Below are 19206 nucleotides of genomic sequence, written 5' to 3' on the forward strand. Positions count from 1 at the left end.
GTACAATGTTGCCCTGAGGCAACAAATCCCAAAATCTTTCAAAATAAAAAAAAAAGGAAAAACTTTTATATGAGTCTGCCCAATGCTGTAAACGTTAATGCTCTTCAGCGCGGCAGTATTAGGTAACAGACGCAGCTTTTCTATAAGCTCGGGATATTGCTAAAATAGTGCGCCACCTGTGGCAGGATCACCCGCCTCCCTGTTTTGTATACTATACAGGGGTTTGATCGCCGGGCTGATTTACATAACGCCCGCCAGACAGCCAATCACAGAGCCGCTTCATCTGCTCTTTACGTTTTTGTTGACAGGCGCTGGAGCGCGCGCGCGCGCACACAGACACAGACACGCACTCGCCTAACCGGCAGTTGACTGCGCGCGCGCGTCGGCAGCGGCTGTATGAAATCATCGCCTGTGGTAGACAAAGCTGCAAGCACGGTTGGGCGATTAGAAGAAACGCCTGGTGTTGCTGGTGTTGAGAATAAACCAGACAGCTCCATCCCCCCCGAGTTCGTGTGGATAATCAGTGGCTGGTCAGTGATGTCAGGTGCGTGGAGACCGGATAAAAGCGGAATGACAGTTTCAGCCAATCCGGCTACAGATGTGATGATGGTCTTCTTCATTTATTAGACTAAATGATATGTTTGTAGTGATGTCATTTTAACACACTGACATGTACGTCCTTCTGAAAGGGGTCACTCGTTAGGTGGTGTTATTTTATGTACACAGCCTACTTGATGCTCTCGAGCTCGCTGGGAGACTTGCAAAGGAAACCTGTTTTTTCACCCATCAGTTTTGTTTACTGATGTGAACTTGGATAACTTGTAAGCAATCAGGGACCATATTTAGTCGTAGCGCGCGCCTTTCTCAATCTAATTCTGCTCAACTTCAAATCATAGCCCAAAGCTTTAAAATAATTTATGATCTAAATTCGCTTCCAGCTTCTTTTTTAAAGTGTATAGCTGCATATCTCGACCGCGTCATGTAGCGAGACTCGGTTTTTGAGTGATGAGGTTGGAGGAGCAACATCTGGACATCTGCGCGCTGATGTTGGGCTGAAAGCAGAGTACCTGATTCCTGCTGAAAGCTGAACTGAGGGAAGGAGAGGAGCAGCATGTCCAAAGCGCTGAAGAGGAAGAAACACTGGTCGACCAAAGTGCGTGAGTGCGCCGTGTCGTGGGGAGGCGCGGGCGAGTTCGGCTCCGTGGTCGAGCTGCTCGGAGGAGCTGAACATGGCCTCTTCCCCTTCCTCGGACACATGGACCTCGACGCACTCGTGTGTCACGTTGGCTCGCTGCCGTACTACGGGGACGTGCTACTGGAGGTGAACGGCACGCCCGTGAGTGGCCTAACCAACCGAGACACGCACGCCGTGATCCGCCACTTCAGAGAGCCCATCCGCATAAAGACCGTGAAACCAGGTACAATGCTCACTTACACACGTATTTATCACACAGTCTGTTGTATTGTTTTTGTGTGTCGCGAACTCTCTTCAGAAGAAAGTAGCTAATGCATGCTCAAAAAGTCCCTAGAAGTCGCCAGATGACGACATGGGGTACTCTGCATATCCTTTGAACAGTCATGGTGATTTGCATATCAAAACATGTTACAAGAAGAAGAAATATATTCTGGAGAGATCTGGAATAGAATAAAGGGGTTCATTTTTACCCTGCAAATAAAAAGAACAGAATGTGACGTCTTGCATATAGGAAGAAGGAGTCTTTGGTCTTGGTACAACAAACAAAATATTTACATATTTACAAAAAGAAACCGGCATGAAGGAAAACGGCTATGATAAATTGCTTTTTTATTCATTGTAAATGCCGCCAATTAGAGAGAAAAAGAAGTGTGCAGGTGAGATACTGGTGAAATAGTGGTCATCAGTTGTGAGATCAAATGCCAGTCAATGATTGGTCGATAGGAAGCAATGGCGATCAGTCATCAGTGGCTGCTGGGAACATTGGGACTTGCCCAAGCACACCTCAGACAGGCTCTACACTGGTAGTGAGCCAACAGAACAGTGCTGGACAGTCACTTATGTGTGACCAGATCTGTCACCATGCTGTAAATTTCCCTTTGGGATGAATAAAGTATCTATCTATCTATCTATCTATCTATCTATCTATCTATCTATCTATCTATCTATCTATCTATCTATCTATCTTATTTGAGCTAAATCTGTAGTAGAACAACATTTGTTAAAGAAGACTAAAAAGCTGCCATCTAGCAAAAAAAGTGGCTTGTGATTGTATTGTACTTGTGTGATGGTGTTGAGTCAGTCAGAGTAGCCTGGCTGCAGGTTTAGGATGCATGTGTGAACACTTTTCAAAAAGACCATCATTTGTAGGAAAAGCCAATTTTTCATACAAATGCAATAGATAGGCCACAAGTTCAACCAAATAAGAAGCTGGAGTTATTGTATGAGTGAAAATGAAAGGCCGAGTTCCTCTCAGTAAAATCTAAAGCCAGCGGGTTCAATGTGGTCAAACATTCAAATTTGTCTGAATTTGCATGACCCACTGTATGGGAAATTTCTCTATTCCAAATAAATGTACACTACATCTAGTAAACACTTTCTGCACACTGTAATCAGTTAATGTGATTTCAATCCAATTCAGTTAAAGTCAATGTTACTTCTATAGTGCTTTTGACAATAGACACTGATGTTGAACAAACAATCTAGAGATGACAGTGACAAGGAAAAAAAAGTCCAGACAAGAGGAAAGAACTTTGGAAGGAACAAGATTTAAAAGGAAACCCTTCATTTTTCTATGTGATGAGAGATTATAAATCATAGGAGTGTACAGGTATAGAGAATTATACAGTATTAAGTGTGTTCAGAAGGCTCGTATTGTCTAATATGAGTAGTGGAAATTAGCAAAGGACAGTCTTTACTATTCATACCTGCAAAATCGTTGCCTTTGGCCATATACACCATTCTGACATTGACAAAGGTTTTGGTGGTATTGCCATTGAACTTACAGCTCAAGGTGATCCTCCTCTCTTTAGTGATATTCTGTAGTTCAATCAAACATTTCCTGACGCTTTTTTGTTTGAACTCAGACTTTATGTGCGACATTTCAAAGACAAATAGCTTTCACAGCTTTCTCGTTACAGTCAGCAAACTGCAACTGAGGCAAGATATATACATTTTTTAATGTTGCTTATATCAAAGCGCCTCGCGCTCTCTCTTAACGAGCACGCGCGCTAAAACTGTTCCGCGCGCGCAAGATAGCCCGCCCTCGCGCGCTCTGTTAAATGTTGCACCGCGTGTAACGGGGCGTTAAAGAAATATTAATTAAACTAAGAAATATGAAAGTAGCTTGCAGTTGCACCTTGCAGTTGTACAAATCTTTCGAAGATATGGTAGAAAAAATGTCAACTCAATGACAAAAAAGTGAAAGCTAATTATTTCCACCCCACTGATTAAGACGAAATTGCTATCTAGCTAGAGTTAGCTACTGTATCTAGCTTCAGCTAGCATAAGTATCTTAGTGACGAAAAATCAGCATCGGTTCTACCAGTCTAGAGTATCCAGATGTGATAATCCACTTAATATGGGATGAGAGTTGGGCAAAAAGCATTTAATGTGTTTTATTTTTCTATATCTGCTTGTTCCTATACTTTATGTCTAATATGAAATCTTTCGGGGTTCAGCTTGGCACGCACGTGCCAATGTTTCTGTAATCTCCACAGCTGTCTAGTTTCTAGCTATAAAAGTTTATGAAATGTAATGGATGTTGTTAGTGGCTCCACCATTTCCTCTGTCTTCATATGAACTCAAAAACAAAACAAAACAGAAAATTTTCAAATGCTTTTGAGCCAGGTTGAGGTTTAAGACTCTCTCTCTCTCTCTCTCTCTCTCTCTCTCTCTCTCCAGTGTATGCAGTCCCACACATTCCTGACACTTGTTTGTACATATGACACTTAAAAACGCAGGCTTCCCTGAAGAGCTGAATCAGGTGTGTCAGTGTAGGAAAATGCGTAAGGCGTGGAGTTTCCATGAACTGTGGCTAGTGCGTCCTTTTTCCACAAGTGAGCTGGAGGGCCATAAATCTTGCAGCTCATCTCTACAGATCTGTGAGGTCCATAAATATATGGAAATGGCCAAAATGATTATTTTAGCTGTCTCCCACCATATGTAGGAGTTGAAATTAAATAATGAATATGGGCTCAGTGTGAATATGAATCTCTGTATAAATATTTACAGCTCAGTCAGATGACTGGTGTAGGAATTACAGCACTTGTTACATGTGATCCCCTCCATGTAAGTGACCGAAGGGAACTGTGCCAACCAGAATAATTATAAATGAAACTGTCATTTTTAATACTTGGTTGCAAATAGTTTGTGGTCAATAACTGCGTGAACTGGGTTTCTTTCCTGGTGCTGCTCTGCCAGACCTTTACTGCAGCTGTCTTTAGTTCCTGCAGGTTTTTGGGCAATTTGCCATCAGCTTTGCCTTCAGAATGTGAAAGACATGCTCGGTTGGATTCAGGTAAGGTGATTGACTTGGCCATTGCAGAACATTCCACCTCTTTCCTTAAACAAATCTTGGGTTGCTTTCGAAAGTATGCTTCGGTTCATTGTCCAGCAGGACTGTGAAGCACATACTGAACACAAGCAGAGGAGATATTATTTCATACTGAATGTTGTACACATTTATAAGGAGTAGGAACATATTTGGGATTCTGCTGTGGATATGGGCCTGATAAAAAATGAAAGGCCTTTGCTCCTTTCCTTCTCTGAAGTACTCGCCGTCCGTGATGTGTCAGTGGAAAGTCTGCTGCCCTGGTTCATAGCTGGTTCCAGGTGTGTCAGAGCTCCAAGGCTTAACAGATTCAAATCTCACAGCTAATCTCTACAGCATGCACACAGAGGACACCGAGTTGGCCTGAACAACTACATGTGGAAATCTGAACACTTCTGTTTTAATGCAGTGAAAAGGCGTCAGTGTAAAGGAGAGTAAGGCTGCGTGGGATGGGACTGGGATATTGGGCCAGCTTAAATGGTGGATGAGAAAGAAATTAACACTAATATCACAAATTTAATAAGAAATATTGGCAATCATCACTAATCTACTGTTAACAGCCAATAGTCATGACCCATTTGCATATCACTGGCATAAATGTTCTTTTTGTGTCTTATGTAGCCTTATGGATCTTTGTAATCTGTCTGTATTTCAAGTCTAAATCAGTATATGTGGAACATGTCCAACCTGCTCCGAAAGGCTTGTCTATTATGAAAGGTGTACATTTTTTTTTCAACTCCGCTTGATAGATTTATTTCTACTGAGGCATTAAAGTGTTAGAAGTGGAAAGGTAATATGGCTGTTGCTATGGAACAGTGGGAAGAGAGTGTTATTACCATAGAAATGATGAATGGTATTAAAAATGATGTGGAACCATGGAGAGAGGAAGAACAACAGACAGTGATTGTAGAAAAGGTCACCAAAGTTTCAGGAACACATGACCTAAGTAAACTTGATGGGTGAAGAGAAAATTAAATAAAATTTTATATTTGCTGTGTAAGTAGATTCAGGGCAAAATAAATGTATGAAAACATACAGCAATATGTGTACATGTGTGTGTGTGTGTGTGTATTATGTGCAAACATAAGTAAAACCAGAATATGTATCATGGCTGGAGAAACCGGGACAACGCTGGTCTCGAGGTGAGAATGACAGGCTGCTTCACATAGCAAACTAAAAATACCTCAGATTCTGTACACCGTCTGTTCACCTTAAGTCAGTGATGTAATGATGCTAAATCTGAGCATAGGCCATAAACTGCACTAGACTGTTAAAATTTTCTGTAGTACTAGGCCAGCTCTTCCCAGCTTTAGTGCTAGAGGAATATGTTTTGTGTATTATAGATTTTGCAGTTAGTTATAAAGTTCTGGAGGTGTATAATGATCAAACAAATCCAAGTTACATGTTGCAGAAAAAAAACCTTGATTTGGTAAGCTACATAAACTGTAGTCCATACATAAATCTATGTAGGTTAGTGGAAACTAAAAAAACAGTAAGTTTACTAAAAGTTACTAAAACTAAATGGGCGATAATGGGTGCTTTAACAACTGAAGAGTTTTGCAAGTATAGTTCCAGAACCAGTTTTATTTGCCAAATATGGCTGAAAACACGAGGAATTCGACTTTGGCTTCCAGTAGCTCTCTCACACACACACCCACACACCACACACACATACACACACACTAGCATTCAAGTAATATTTCTCTTTCTATGGAATAATCTTTTATTGCTAATAAATAAGGGATAGAAATACGACAGAGCATCCTTTCATAGGAAAATAATCAACAACAGTGAGGTGTGATGCGGCTCAATGTGGAGCACAATTACTGTTATCACACCGAGGTGGTCTATTTTCCAATAACTACATGTCCCAATGGGTTTTATTCCATTTATACCAATCTGCCAAAAATGTTTTAATTTTTTTTGCATTTTTAATATATTCAAGAATGACACTTTGTACCTTTAACCATTTATATTCTCAGTTATATTCTCTAGGAATGTCTGCAAAAAGGCTCTCTCTTACATAATAGCAGCTATATACCATTTCATCAGCCTCTCTTTTTTGTTTCTCTCTCTCTCTCTCTCTCTCACTCTCTAAAAAAAAACAAAAAAACAAAACAAAACAACAGCTCAAAATGGAAAGTGCATACTCTGCCCTGAAGACTTTCCCAAGGCAGAATATTTACCATTACAATGAACTGACACTGGAGACTCTTTGTATAAATGTTAAATGAAAGTATCGCTACAGAAAACTTCACCATATCAGTGGTTATCTGTTTACTTTGCTAAATACCTACATATTTTATAATCCAAGTACTCATCTAATATAATAGAAATGATCATAGATGTTCCTTACAATGGAAACAGTAATGTATACTATATGGCCAAAAGTATGGCACCAACCTGGCCATCACAACAACACACATGTGCTTATTGAACATCTCATTCCAGATTTTGGAGTGTGACCCTGTGGAGATCAGGCACTGATTTTGGGTCCAGTGATGTGATGGTCAGTTGTCCGAATGCTTTTGGTCATATAATGTATATGTGATGATTATTTGAGCTGTTCTGTTTTCTGTCCCCTATTCATACTTGAATGAGCTTTAATATTTTTGCAGCCTGCATGTTTTTTTGATGATGTGTTTGTGCTGGTACAGAGCATGATAAGTGATGAATTTTTGATGCCATGTCAGAGTGGATGTATGATCTGTACATATAGTGATGTGTAGCTTGGAGAAGATGCAGTGTGGCTGGAAAATTGGGCTGGGGTTATGAATAACAGTTCAACTGGAAGTGTTACTGCAGTGCCAGCTGAGACCTAGGCCTTCCGGTTATGTGTGTGCATGCGTTCTTGTGTGTGCGCGTGCATTTGTGTGTGTGTGTGGGTGTGGGTGTGAGTGTGGGGGCAGTGTTTTCGATGGCACTGACATGTTAATCCTATATCTGACTTTTAGACTTTCTAAGCTTTGTCTGGGTTGTCGGTTGTGTAGGTTTGAAATCATTTCCTGTGTGAGTGTGTTTCTCAGGCTTGAGCCTATTGTGTAATTTAGTGTCTATAAATAATAGATGTATTGAGTTGGATTCCTGCACACAGACAAAAGAAAAGAGGCATGAGGATCAGCTTTTAATGGGAAATGATACAGCAGTTTATGCTACAAGTACAAATGCTACACTGCAGCTCACGCCCATCAGTTACACGCCTACCCCCCCCCCCCCCCCCAAAAGCACTGAAACAGCAAGGCCAACTGTTTTGTTTTTGCTAAACACTAAAGAGAGTTGGGCTTGAATTCAAAAGCAGAATATGATGCAGTATCATTTCAGCTTTGATTTTCTAATATTTACATCTAGATGTGTTAAACAGATTAGGCCTTGCCATTTTTGGTGGCAGGTCACGCAATTTTTATGTAAGCAAAAGCCACCACCGGGCTTGACCTTTGTGGCCTCTATATTTATTTGCAAATTCAAATTTGGCCTTCTGATTCTTAGTGCTGATAAGTGTTTTGCATCTTGTGGTGTGGCCTCTACACTCAAGGAACACCTTGTTAGGGACACTGTACTAACACTGGTCTTCATGAGGACGAAAATATAGTGTAATGTAACGTGTTTCCATACTTTCCATAGTTTCCAGCAAATCTTTCTATTCCAAATAAACTGACACAGCATGCTTCATAGCGGAATCTAACTAATTGATCATTTAAATTGATTTTGTTAACTATTTGTTGCACGGAGGCTTAGTGGTTAACACCGTCCTGGGTTCGAATCCCGGGTTCGAACAGGCAGGGGCCTAAATTGCCCATAGGAGTGAGTATGAGTGTGTGTGGTTGTCTGTCTATATGTGGCCCTGTGATGAACTGGTGACCTGTCCAGGGTGTACCCCTGCCTTTCGCTCAATGTGCACTGGGATAGGCTCCAGCAGACCCCTGTGACTCTAATTAGGAACAAAGCCGGTATAGAAAATGGATGGATGGAACTATTTGTTGCAAACCTCAAAGCACAGAAAAAACACTACCAGAGTGGAGTGCATGGCTGAAAACATACTTGTAAATCTTCATTAACTGGTAAAAAAAGGTGATGGATAAAGGTAAACAAGTATGCATGCGTATCACACACACACACACACACACACACACACACACTGTTTGGTTTAGTTTACACCACACTTTATGAAAATAAGCAAAAACCTATATCTAAAATTAATATTCTGAGAATACTCAGAACATAACAGAATATTTTCTTATAAATGCTATAACGTCTTTATATTGTTAGGATTTTGTGCACGTGGAATTCCCTACTCAGTTCAGACCACATGTTTTCATCAGGTATCAAATCCAGAGCCTGAAATGACCGCTGTATAACAACGAATCATCCTTTTCTGTATTGATTTAGAAGTATGTTTCAGGTCATTATTTTGTTGAGAGATGCGTCTATAGCCATGTTTTGCCCTTCTTTAATCAGTTTTTGCTCTGAAATATCCTGATACTTAGCAAAATTTATGTTACTATCAATCTTGACAAGAGCCGACCACCAGCTGCAAAAATACCAGCTCCACTGCCATATGTCACAGTGTAACCCAGCACCATGACCCACCAATACGGGAAACTGTCAAAGGCACCAAAATTACTGGACACTTTATAAGAATAGAATTTTCTCAAGGATGACAGTTTGTTTATATTTTTCAGGGGTGCATAAAGATTTTTTTATTGTTATATTTAAGAACTTTGCTTTTATTACTGTGGTTTGTAATTCTTTGCCAGAGGGCACAGAATATATATGAACATCTATTTTAATGTGTGCTGGGTAATGTGGTTTGGAGGAATCTTGGAAAACTGTATTATGGTGTATTGTTATTTTTATTCTCCTAATATGGAGGCAAGTAGAGGTTGCAATCTTTGCACTTCTGATATGAAATGAAAGCCTGAAGCATCTATTCTGTGGCACACAATATAAGGGCATGTAACATTGCTCAGACCTTTGATTAAAACACACAGTACCATGCAGTAAAGTTTGGATGCAAACCTCCAATCAAAAAAAACATCAGTTACTACAATAAAATAAAACTGAAACAGGCAGTTTGAGCATAAAAATAAAGAAAAGCAAAGAAAAAGAAGGAGTCACATGTCTTTGTCAGGTGTTTGCACACTGTGAAATTGATTAAGAGGACAAACTCATTAACATTTCATTACTCTTGTATCTGCCCCAATTGTTTTCACACTATGTTTCACACACCCGCCAAATCACTAGCTTTCAGCTTGGTACAATGACCTACAACATTTTGGGATTTGGAATTTATTTGTTTCTCTCTTTCTTTTTTTTTTTTTTTTACTACAGTAGAACATGGACATTGGACTGCAGTGTAACACAAATATGAAGAACATTACCAAGTACAACTGATGCAAGACCTGAGTACTTATATAACAGAAAATGAAGGGGACATATATGTACACAGATACATACACATTCATACACATACTGTACATGTGCAGACCTGTGCAGACATTGTTAGGAAAAAAGGAAGTAGGAGGAAGGAAAACATATATTGTATAGTGGGGAAAGAAAAAAGAAGAAGAAAAAAGAATCCTTGCATGATCTTCCAAGTGGCCAAGAAACATTTGCTCTGTCCTCAGGCTACTGCGATTTAAATTGCAACAGTGTCTTAATCATCATTTAGCCTTAAATATTAATAACTAACTTGGGTTGGCAGTGTTAGGCTTACCTAATAAGGAAATAGAATGCATGGTCATTGTTATCTCAGTGTTGTTAAGTTGATTGAGTGAATTATTATTATTATTATTATTATTACTATTATTTTTATGTATTTATTTATTTAGCCTCCTGGTTGTCCAGTGGCAGGATCTCACACTCTCATTGCCACGGTCTGAGTTCAACTCCCGGGCAGGGCACTAAACCAGCCAATGTAACTCTCAGTGCCGGTCCCAAGCCCAGATTAAATGGAAGGGTTGCATCAGGAAGGGCATTCGGTGTAAAAAAAAACCTGTGCCAAACCAAAACATGCGGACCAAATGATCTGCTGTGGTGACCCCAAAAACAGGGAGCAGCTGAAAAAACAATAACAACATTATTCTTATTTTTATTTATTGGTAGAAATGGGACACTGGCAGTAATTTGTCATCTAACAGGAATAGTTTCAGCCACACTGAAATGTAATTACTAAGGTATTTCAAGTGCCCACCCAAACTGTGCTGGGCATATTCATCTTAGAGGAATTGTGGGCGTTACCTAACGTGTAGGTGTATTGTTCACTCGTGTGGGGTTTTCCCATTTGTTAGGTGTGGTTAGCCAGAATCTCTGGTAGTTTCTTGGATACAGTCAGCATTTACCCCCAAACATAGTTGCTGTAAATGGCCAGACACATCAGTTGTGGTTTTATCTGTCAACAAGGCCCAATTCAAACAGTAGTTCTAGTGCCACTTGGTTAGGTTCCCTCAATGTCCTTCTCAGTATGTGGTGTCTGTATGTTCATCTTTTCTAGCAAATCTTCTTCTAAGGTGCCAACATCTACAGAATAGCTGTTGCATTTAAGATTTATTATTTTGAGACATCTGAAATGCCTTTCTGCTTTTCAGCTAAAACAGCGGACAGACCAAACATAAATAATATTCAGCCAGTGGAAAAGCCAATTTGCTATAGGAGAAAGGATGTGAATATAAAAAAAATATCACTACGGTGTTGACTTGAAATGTATTTTTTTCCTCCGTGTATGGTAGGATGTTCTTGTTAGTAATGCTGGCATCTCACTGCTCCTTTTTGTAAAAACTTTTTGTATTATGTCCCTGATTGTGCCCAATGATGGATTTAACTGCTTATGTGTTTTTATATCCATTACCTGCACAGATTAACAGCGGTCTGTCTCTTTGAAAGCTTTTTGGTTCTCCATATTTCTAATGGATGATGAAAGTGATTTTGTGTAACCTCATGTTTAGTCAAAGGCAACAAGAGTGTCTCTAGAGACCTGATGCATTTTTTAAATATTACATTTGTTCACTCATTGGGTTATTTTGTACAGTTATATTGAACATTTTCTTGAGTGCCAGTGATGACTGTCACTATACAGGCTGTATTCTCACAGAGATATTCTGTGAGGTCTGTTTTAAATTATAGCTAACAGACAGGCTGCAAACTGGGAGGATACTGCAGTTCATGAAACAGACCTTGTGTTTCTTCTAACAGCTTATTATTTGAGGCAGGGTTAGTTGGATGCTTGTTAACCCAACATTAGTTAATGTAAATAATAATAATAATAATAATAATAATAACCGGAATAAATAGCTTGTCGCTTTGTGTACACTAGAATTCCATCACCAGCAAATATAAGCATTCATGTTTGTAACATAGTGGCATAAGAGGTGACAGTCTCTGTGGGTGCATGTGCATATGTACAGCAGCAGACGCCGACAGTTTGTCCTCTTTTCATGAATCTGTCTCCTTTTTTGGGATCATGCCTTTGCTTTATCAGTAGTTTCTGCTGTTCTTGTTTTTTTTTTTTTTGTTTGTTTTTTTGTTAATTGTTTTTTTGCTCATCCACCTCCCTGCACTTCATCCATCCTCTTTAGGTGTAGACATTCTATATCTGTGAGTCACTGGCATCCCAACAAGTTCAACTGAGAGTATAGTAACTGTCTTGTTAAAGGCAGGGCACATATTGAGAGTTTGACGCTAAACAAATATGACGCATACTTTGCATTTGTATTGATGGCATGAGGGAGGCCTTGTGCACTGAAATACATTGCTAAATTGGATTCATATAATACTGCATCAATAACATTAAGTGGTGAACTCACTTTGCTTTTTGCTGAGAGAAACTGGGTGAATTTTTCCAGATGTCTGGAGAAAGCTGATTTTCCTAAAACCTTATTTCAAAGAGATGGTCTTCTATAAGAGATAAGGCTTTGAAAGCTGGTTAGATCTTTCTATGATTGACATTGCCCTCCCTTTATCCTTGCTCTTGTCTTGAACCCTGGAGGCCTGTTTCCCATACATATTAGACCTGATCTTTGATTAAACAGTTCCTCAGCAGTGAATTATAGAGCTAGCCTTTTTATCTTTTAATCTTAGAACCAGGCTTAATCACTGCTCAAAAATATCCTTGGGACAGGTAGTCAGATGAATATATATTTTATCTTTGTAGTAACAGGAAAGGTTTATGTAAGTAATAAAACAGAATGTGATGTAATAATCAGCAACAGGATATTGTGGCTTGACACGAAATGGAATTACTGGTATCACTTTATTCCTCTTGTACTATACTAATGAACATGATATATCTTACTTTTTATCCATTTATAGGTACATTTAAGACATCCAAGCAGCTATAAACAATTCACTCATCAGCTTCTCTTTAGTTCCCTCACTTGAATGTATCCAGAAAAAAATATGCGGCTTGTCATGAAAGCATAAATCCCTCTGTCTGAAGACTTTTCCATGATAGAAAACTGACAGCTTTTCCCTCAGACTGCAAAGCGCTGACACTAAAAAAAAAAAGTGTTTTTCTTGTTTATTTCATCTGTTTAATATTAGACTTCAATTACATGGAGTGTGGAGTTGTTACTATAGAGATGATAATCTGTTAGAAGAACACATACACAGTATAATATACAATGTAGAATATAAACCTGGGATTTGTGTGTCAGTTTATAAGCTTATAACAGTAAATGATATATAATATTTTAAATTGCAATTTGTCAAATTGGAAATATTGGTTATGTTTAGTAACATTCATATCTTCCTCTCCCTGAAGTTTAGAATTATAACAGCATTCTCTCACTCCTGAATTCCTCAGTGAGGAAGATTTATAAACTTTGATTCAGACTTTTCCTTCTCATCTTAATATTGCAGGCTCTACAATATTATAAAACTGGAAAAACCACAGCATTTAACAGTATTATAAGCTTAGTGCCCATGATTATCTAATTTGTGTACCTGTCCCAGAGGCTGTCTTTAAGTGCTTGGGAATGAGACAGCATTGCCTTGCAATAGCATGCATCATAAAAAGAGTGTATTTAAATAACCTGACACTTAACAACCACTTTAAAGCCACATGAGCGACAGCACCGGGTTCAGTCAGGGTGAGTGTCAGGTAGGTGGATTGTGAGTATAGCTACATTTTACAGCATGTATTAGGAAGTAAAAAAAAAAATTGCTCAATTCTGTTAGATTTAAAAAAAACCAAAACAAACAAAAGAACAATGACCTTGCTAGAGCAGATGAACAGATTGATAAACGCACAAAAAAGCATTCTCTCTCATCTAGTCATTAGTCATTTACTGGATTTAATTACTGTCTTGCTCTGTTGCTCTTAACTGTCTCCTAATATCCTGGCCTATTCATCAGGAGTCTGTTGTTATTCAGCCCAAATACAAGATATTTACAATTCAGCTTAATTTCTTTGCAAGTACAGCAGGTAAATAATAAAAAATAAACACAAAATTGGGAAACACACCAAAAAGCCATCTCAGAATTAGAATCTGACTAAAGTGGTATATCCTAGTGTTAAACCTCTTGTGTGTGCGTGTGTGTGATGGTATGGCTTACTGTTGTGGTTGGCACAGCAACAGGCATGATGCCAGACCAATCCATGTGGTTTCCTCTAATTTCCCCAGTGCTCTGCTTATTTATGCACCACCATGACTGGACAGGAGCTGGATTTCTCTGAACTGTCGCCATCACTGGCAAATACCATGCTAGGAGTGTGTGTTTGTGTGTGAGTGTGTGTGTTGGTTATTATATTATATTTCCAAAACACTCAGGGCTAGATGTGTGTGAAATTAAGGCTATAGCTCATCACACTAACTGTGCCTACGACACTTAGTAAACGCTCTGCTTTAAAAGCCGAGGTGAAGTGGTGGAAATGGGCGGCAGAGCTGTCAGAGACTTGGGAATAATGAGGAACTGCAATTTCAACAACAGAAATAATTGGTTTAAACAGCAATGAAGTTATTGTTCTTCATCTCATGTCAGAACAAGTAAATGGTGTGGCATGCGTTAATGTTGCTGAAGTTAGTTGATTACTAATTGCTTTGAACCCTTTTTATCAGTATGGTGGCATTCAATCAACTTATCTGACATTTTCAATCAGCATAAACAAATTAATTATGGTATCATCTGAAGTCTGATATATAGTTAGTAAAGACACTGTTGGCATTCAGTGTGAACCATTTTTACCTCTGTTTGGATAACAGAATTTTAGTGATTGAAGCATTTCAAAGAGCAGCATTTTGTTTGATATCATCATTAACTCTGAAGATGAATTTTTGTGTGGAAAAATAATATATTTTTTTGGGAAATATTCTATGAACTTCTTGTCCCTAGTAGGCTAGGTAAAAACAGAAATACTTATGAAAATCTAATAATTCTTAAAGCTCTGAGTGTCTTACTTTCCTATGAGCCATTAACCACCATTAAGATGGCGAAGAAAATCAATGCTTAACACAGGCACCCCAAAACATGCGTAAATTCCATTTTTTTGGCCTCTAGTAAAACGAGCTAATGAAAAAGCAGTTTTCTGCAGCATGATGTAGCAGTTCATTTGTGTAAAACCATGCAATTAAACTGTACTCCATTTTTCTTAAGGTCAACTGGCATGTGAAAAAAATGGTAATATCACACATCCTGTTTAATATGTTGAATTTTTTTGGTAGATTTGAGCAAAACTGAAGGATATGTTGATGATGAAGGCCACCAGAGCCTCTCGACAAAAGCAGTCAAATTGTCAAACAGAAATAAAAAGACAGACTATAGTTTCCTTAAATAGCTCTAAAATGGCCTCACATTTCTACACATTTTGTCATAAAATAAAACATATCTATAAGAATGAATAAAAAGAATTTATACTGGTGTTTGGAAAGTCATGCATGCATGGTGATCATTTTTGCCTGGTTTTAAGAAGCAGTATAAATTGTATTAGGTCTCAAGTGCCAAGGTTTAGTTCCAATGAACCACCTTTTTGTGTCTTCTTGTTTCATACACTATCAAATGCATATATAAGATGCTTAAAAAAGTGCATTTTGCATATACATGGTGTGCCATATGCATGGTCTGATTGTTCATTCAAGCGTATGCCAGATTTCTACATAACATGCCAGATTTTAATTACATATAAAATAGGCACAAACAGCTTCGTACATTTGGCCCTCATGGTGAATGCATCATGAGCCAATCAATAAGATATCATGTTTATCCAGACACTGCATTAACTACGGTATAATTTAAAGGGACTGTCTATTAATGCCTGAGGGAAAAGAATTGCTAAAGTATTTCTCCACCTCACATTAAACACATACATGAAGACTTCAGATATACATGTTCACGTGTACATGTACACACAGCCTGGGGATTATTGCATATTATGTAACTCTAATATTGTAAATCCTGCAGCCTCCTGTCCTTATCTAATCTGGATGATTTTAGACAGAGACAGAGGCTGTATTATAGTCGGGATAAAGCTACACTCACTGAGCACTTCATCAGGAACACTCTACGGATATTGGGTAGGGCCTCCCTTTGATTAGTAAACAGACTCAACTCTATGTGGCATGGATTCCACAAGATGTTGGATACATTATACTGAAATTTTGGTCCACGTAGACATTCCGTCACATAATTCCTGACGATTTTTTAGGTGCATTTTCATGTTGCAAATCTCCTGAACTATCAGATCCCAATAGTTTTCTACTGGATTCAGATCTGGTGACTGGGAAGACTGCTAAACTCATTGTCAGGCTTTGTCATATGATGTGTCCAGAAATTGAGATTCATCAGACCAGGCTATGTTTTTCTAGTCCTCAGCTGTCAGGTTTTGATGAGTCTGTGCCCATTGCAGCCTCTGCTTTCTGTTCTTGGCTGACAAGTGGAAACCAACATGGTCTTCTGCTGTTGTAGCCCATCCACATCCAGGTTTGACATGTTGTGCATTCTGAGATGCTGTTACTGTAGCCTTTGTCTCAGCTTGAATCAGTCTGGCCATTTTTCTTTGACCGCTTTTATCCGCAAGGCATTTCCATCAACAGAAATGCTGCTCACTGGATGTTTTTCTTTATTGCACCATTCTGAGTAAACTCTAGAGACTGTTGTGTGTGAAAATCTCAAGAGATCATTAGTTATAGATAAACTTCTCAAACCAGCCTGTCTGGCACCAACAATCAGGCCACAAACAAAATCACCGAGATCACATTATTTCCCCATTCTGATGGTTGATGTAAAAATTACCCAAAGCTGATGGCCTTTATTGGCATGATTATATACATTGCACTACTGCCACATGATTGGCTGATTAGATAATGCATGAATGAGTAGGTGTACAGGAGTTCCTAATAATGTGTTCAGTGGGTGTATTTTGTTAGATATAAGTAGCCATTATTATTTAAAGCATTATTACTTTAAGCATAATTTAAGAACCTAATGTACATACTGCAGTTTTAGGCTGTGCTTGCTAGTTTGGACTAGCATGAATGAAAACACAGCAAAATTTCAGCAATAGAACTAATGAAGTATAAATTAGAGGAAGGTTTGTTGCAAATTTTTTAACTCAACATCGAGTTCAGAAAAAGACACACAAGACATGCTCAAGAGCTTTTACCTTCCTATAAAAATTAGTATTGCTGTTATATAATACTCAAGAATTCTTGAGAAGTACTATGTAAAATCTTTGCTAGTATTTACATTATGATGGTAAATGCTTCAACGAAACAGAAGACACATTCAGTTGTATTATTTTTAGCCCAAATGAAACCTGTTGTGTGTTTGTAGGAATCAAATATTGGCAGTTACTGAATGAAAGCTTTGAAAATTGTAGTAGTTATTTTGTCTAAAATGACTGTATGGCTTAAGGGATATGATGGACTGCTTGTAAACACCTCACCCTGTAGAGGTTGCTGTAAAAGCCAATCAGTGCGTTCCAGTTATGTCATACAGTGTGCTTTCATCAGAAATTTCATCTGGTATTGCCCGAAAACCTATCCGTTTAATCAGGCCCAAAGGGGCTCATTCAGGCCAAATAACATCTCGTGTTGCATTAGATTGCATCACAAAAAAACGCCACTGACCAGAAATAACTGAAACTACTAGTGTGTATAACGTAGTAATAACTAAAAAGTGGATGTAAATAATTTATCTTTCAGTTCTGTTCAGCAGGTTTTGGACTGTACAAATAAAACAAAGTATTCAATATTGTAAAGGTTCTTGCCACAGGTCTAATATAACCCTATTGACTCAATGATCATACATACTGTATTTATGCTAGTCCAGCACCTAACTCTTATATCTTATATACTTATAAACTTTATTCTTTATCCTCTGGGAGACATTTTCCATAGATTGGGTTTGTCTTGTTTCCTTAGAGGAAAGAGTGAATGGAATATATATATATATATAATACTATAAAGAAACATTTCTATCCTCATGAGAGTAGTCTCCTTCAGGATGAAACTGTCCTCATCCACAGGGCTTGAGGGCTCATTGACTGGTTTAATGAGGATGAAAATGATGTAAATCATATGCTATGACCTTCACAGTCACCAGATCTTGACTCAGTTATACACCTAGGGGAGATTTTGGACTGATTTTGGACTTTTGACAGCTCTCTCTACTGCCATCACCGAAACACTAGCTGAGGGACAGAAAGAAATAGTGTTGAATGACTGTTGTTCATGGTGCTCCAGTACAGTTTTAAAGACTTATAGAATCAATACCCAGATGCACTGAAGCTGCTGTCATGGCTTGCAAGTTTCTGAGGTTTGGGTTGGGTATAACATAATTTCGCTGTAGTAACTCATAAATCAATGAGAATATACTAGCCAGAAAGATCTGCTCCTTTTTGCCCCTTCAGAGACCTACATTTTAAAACAGCTGCCTGGAATTTGGAGGAAAAAGATGCACTGCTACATTCTGTCCCTTCCTCCATATTATTCCAAACTTATTCCAGGCTGTCAATTCCATTCCAGGCTACAATCATATAGACGAGTTACTATGCATGCTAGCATCTTCTGACATTTCTGCTGCATTAGATTTCATATTGGATCAAAATAATCTCTTGGGCACTCTATAAAAAATGGCTTGATGCTGTGGCCAACACTTTCAGTGTTTTCAGACTGATTGGTGCATGGAGCTGCATGGAGATACAGAGACGCCGAGACGACTTATCTGCTATGACGGGAGAACACTGTGTGACAGCTCTGATGTCAGAGCCAGGGATTAAAGAAAGAGAGAGAAAGGTGAATGGGAGAGAGAAAGAGAGAGAACATTTCACAACCTGTAGTTGGAGAAGGGACATTCGGGGCTGGCAGTTTCACACTCATGTTGAGAATGTCTGGAATCTCTTCATGCGAGTCTGTATGTGGGTGTGTATGTGTGCTTGGGTAAAAGCAGAATAAAACCTGTTCAACCTGAAATGAGTTGGGAGATGTCTTACATTAGTTAATAGTTATGGGATTCCAACCACATTTGTACATCCTGTCTGGGAAGAATTGTCCCTTGCTTTGACTATGAGTAGTCCACATTAATATTTCATCCACTTTCAGGCATAGGAGCATGATATTGTTCTTTTTCTTGCATTTGATAACCCATTTATCCAATTTGCTGTCATTTAATATTAAGACTACTGCGGTTAATGGCTAGTGAATATGTCACCTGTGTCTGTAACTCCTGCAGCTATGAACTAAAACTCCCA

At 38.6% G+C, this 19206-nt stretch overlaps 1 protein-coding gene across 4 annotated transcripts in view; it reads left to right on the forward strand.

Moving 5' to 3' along the window:
• The first annotated feature begins 332 nt into the window (after positions 1 to 332).
• LOC131361981 (membrane-associated guanylate kinase, WW and PDZ domain-containing protein 3) overlaps positions 333 to 19206 on the forward strand; it is a 109108-nt gene continuing 90234 nt past the window's right edge. For 2 of the 4 annotated variants that reach the window (XM_058403647.1, XM_058403646.1), the window contains exon 1: positions 334 to 1418. In XM_058403647.1, the coding sequence (XP_058259630.1) occupies positions 1112 to 1418 (307 nt within the window). In that variant the 5' untranslated portion in view covers positions 334 to 1111. Of the gene's footprint in view, positions 1419 to 19206 lie in introns of all 4 variants that reach the window. The other 2 variants (XM_058403648.1, XM_058403645.1) reach the window with 2 other exon arrangements.

Source organism: Hemibagrus wyckioides, linkage group LG11, assembly GCF_019097595.1.
Source record: "Hemibagrus wyckioides isolate EC202008001 linkage group LG11, SWU_Hwy_1.0, whole genome shotgun sequence".
Classification (NCBI taxonomy): Eukaryota; Metazoa; Chordata; class Actinopteri; order Siluriformes; family Bagridae; genus Hemibagrus; species Hemibagrus wyckioides.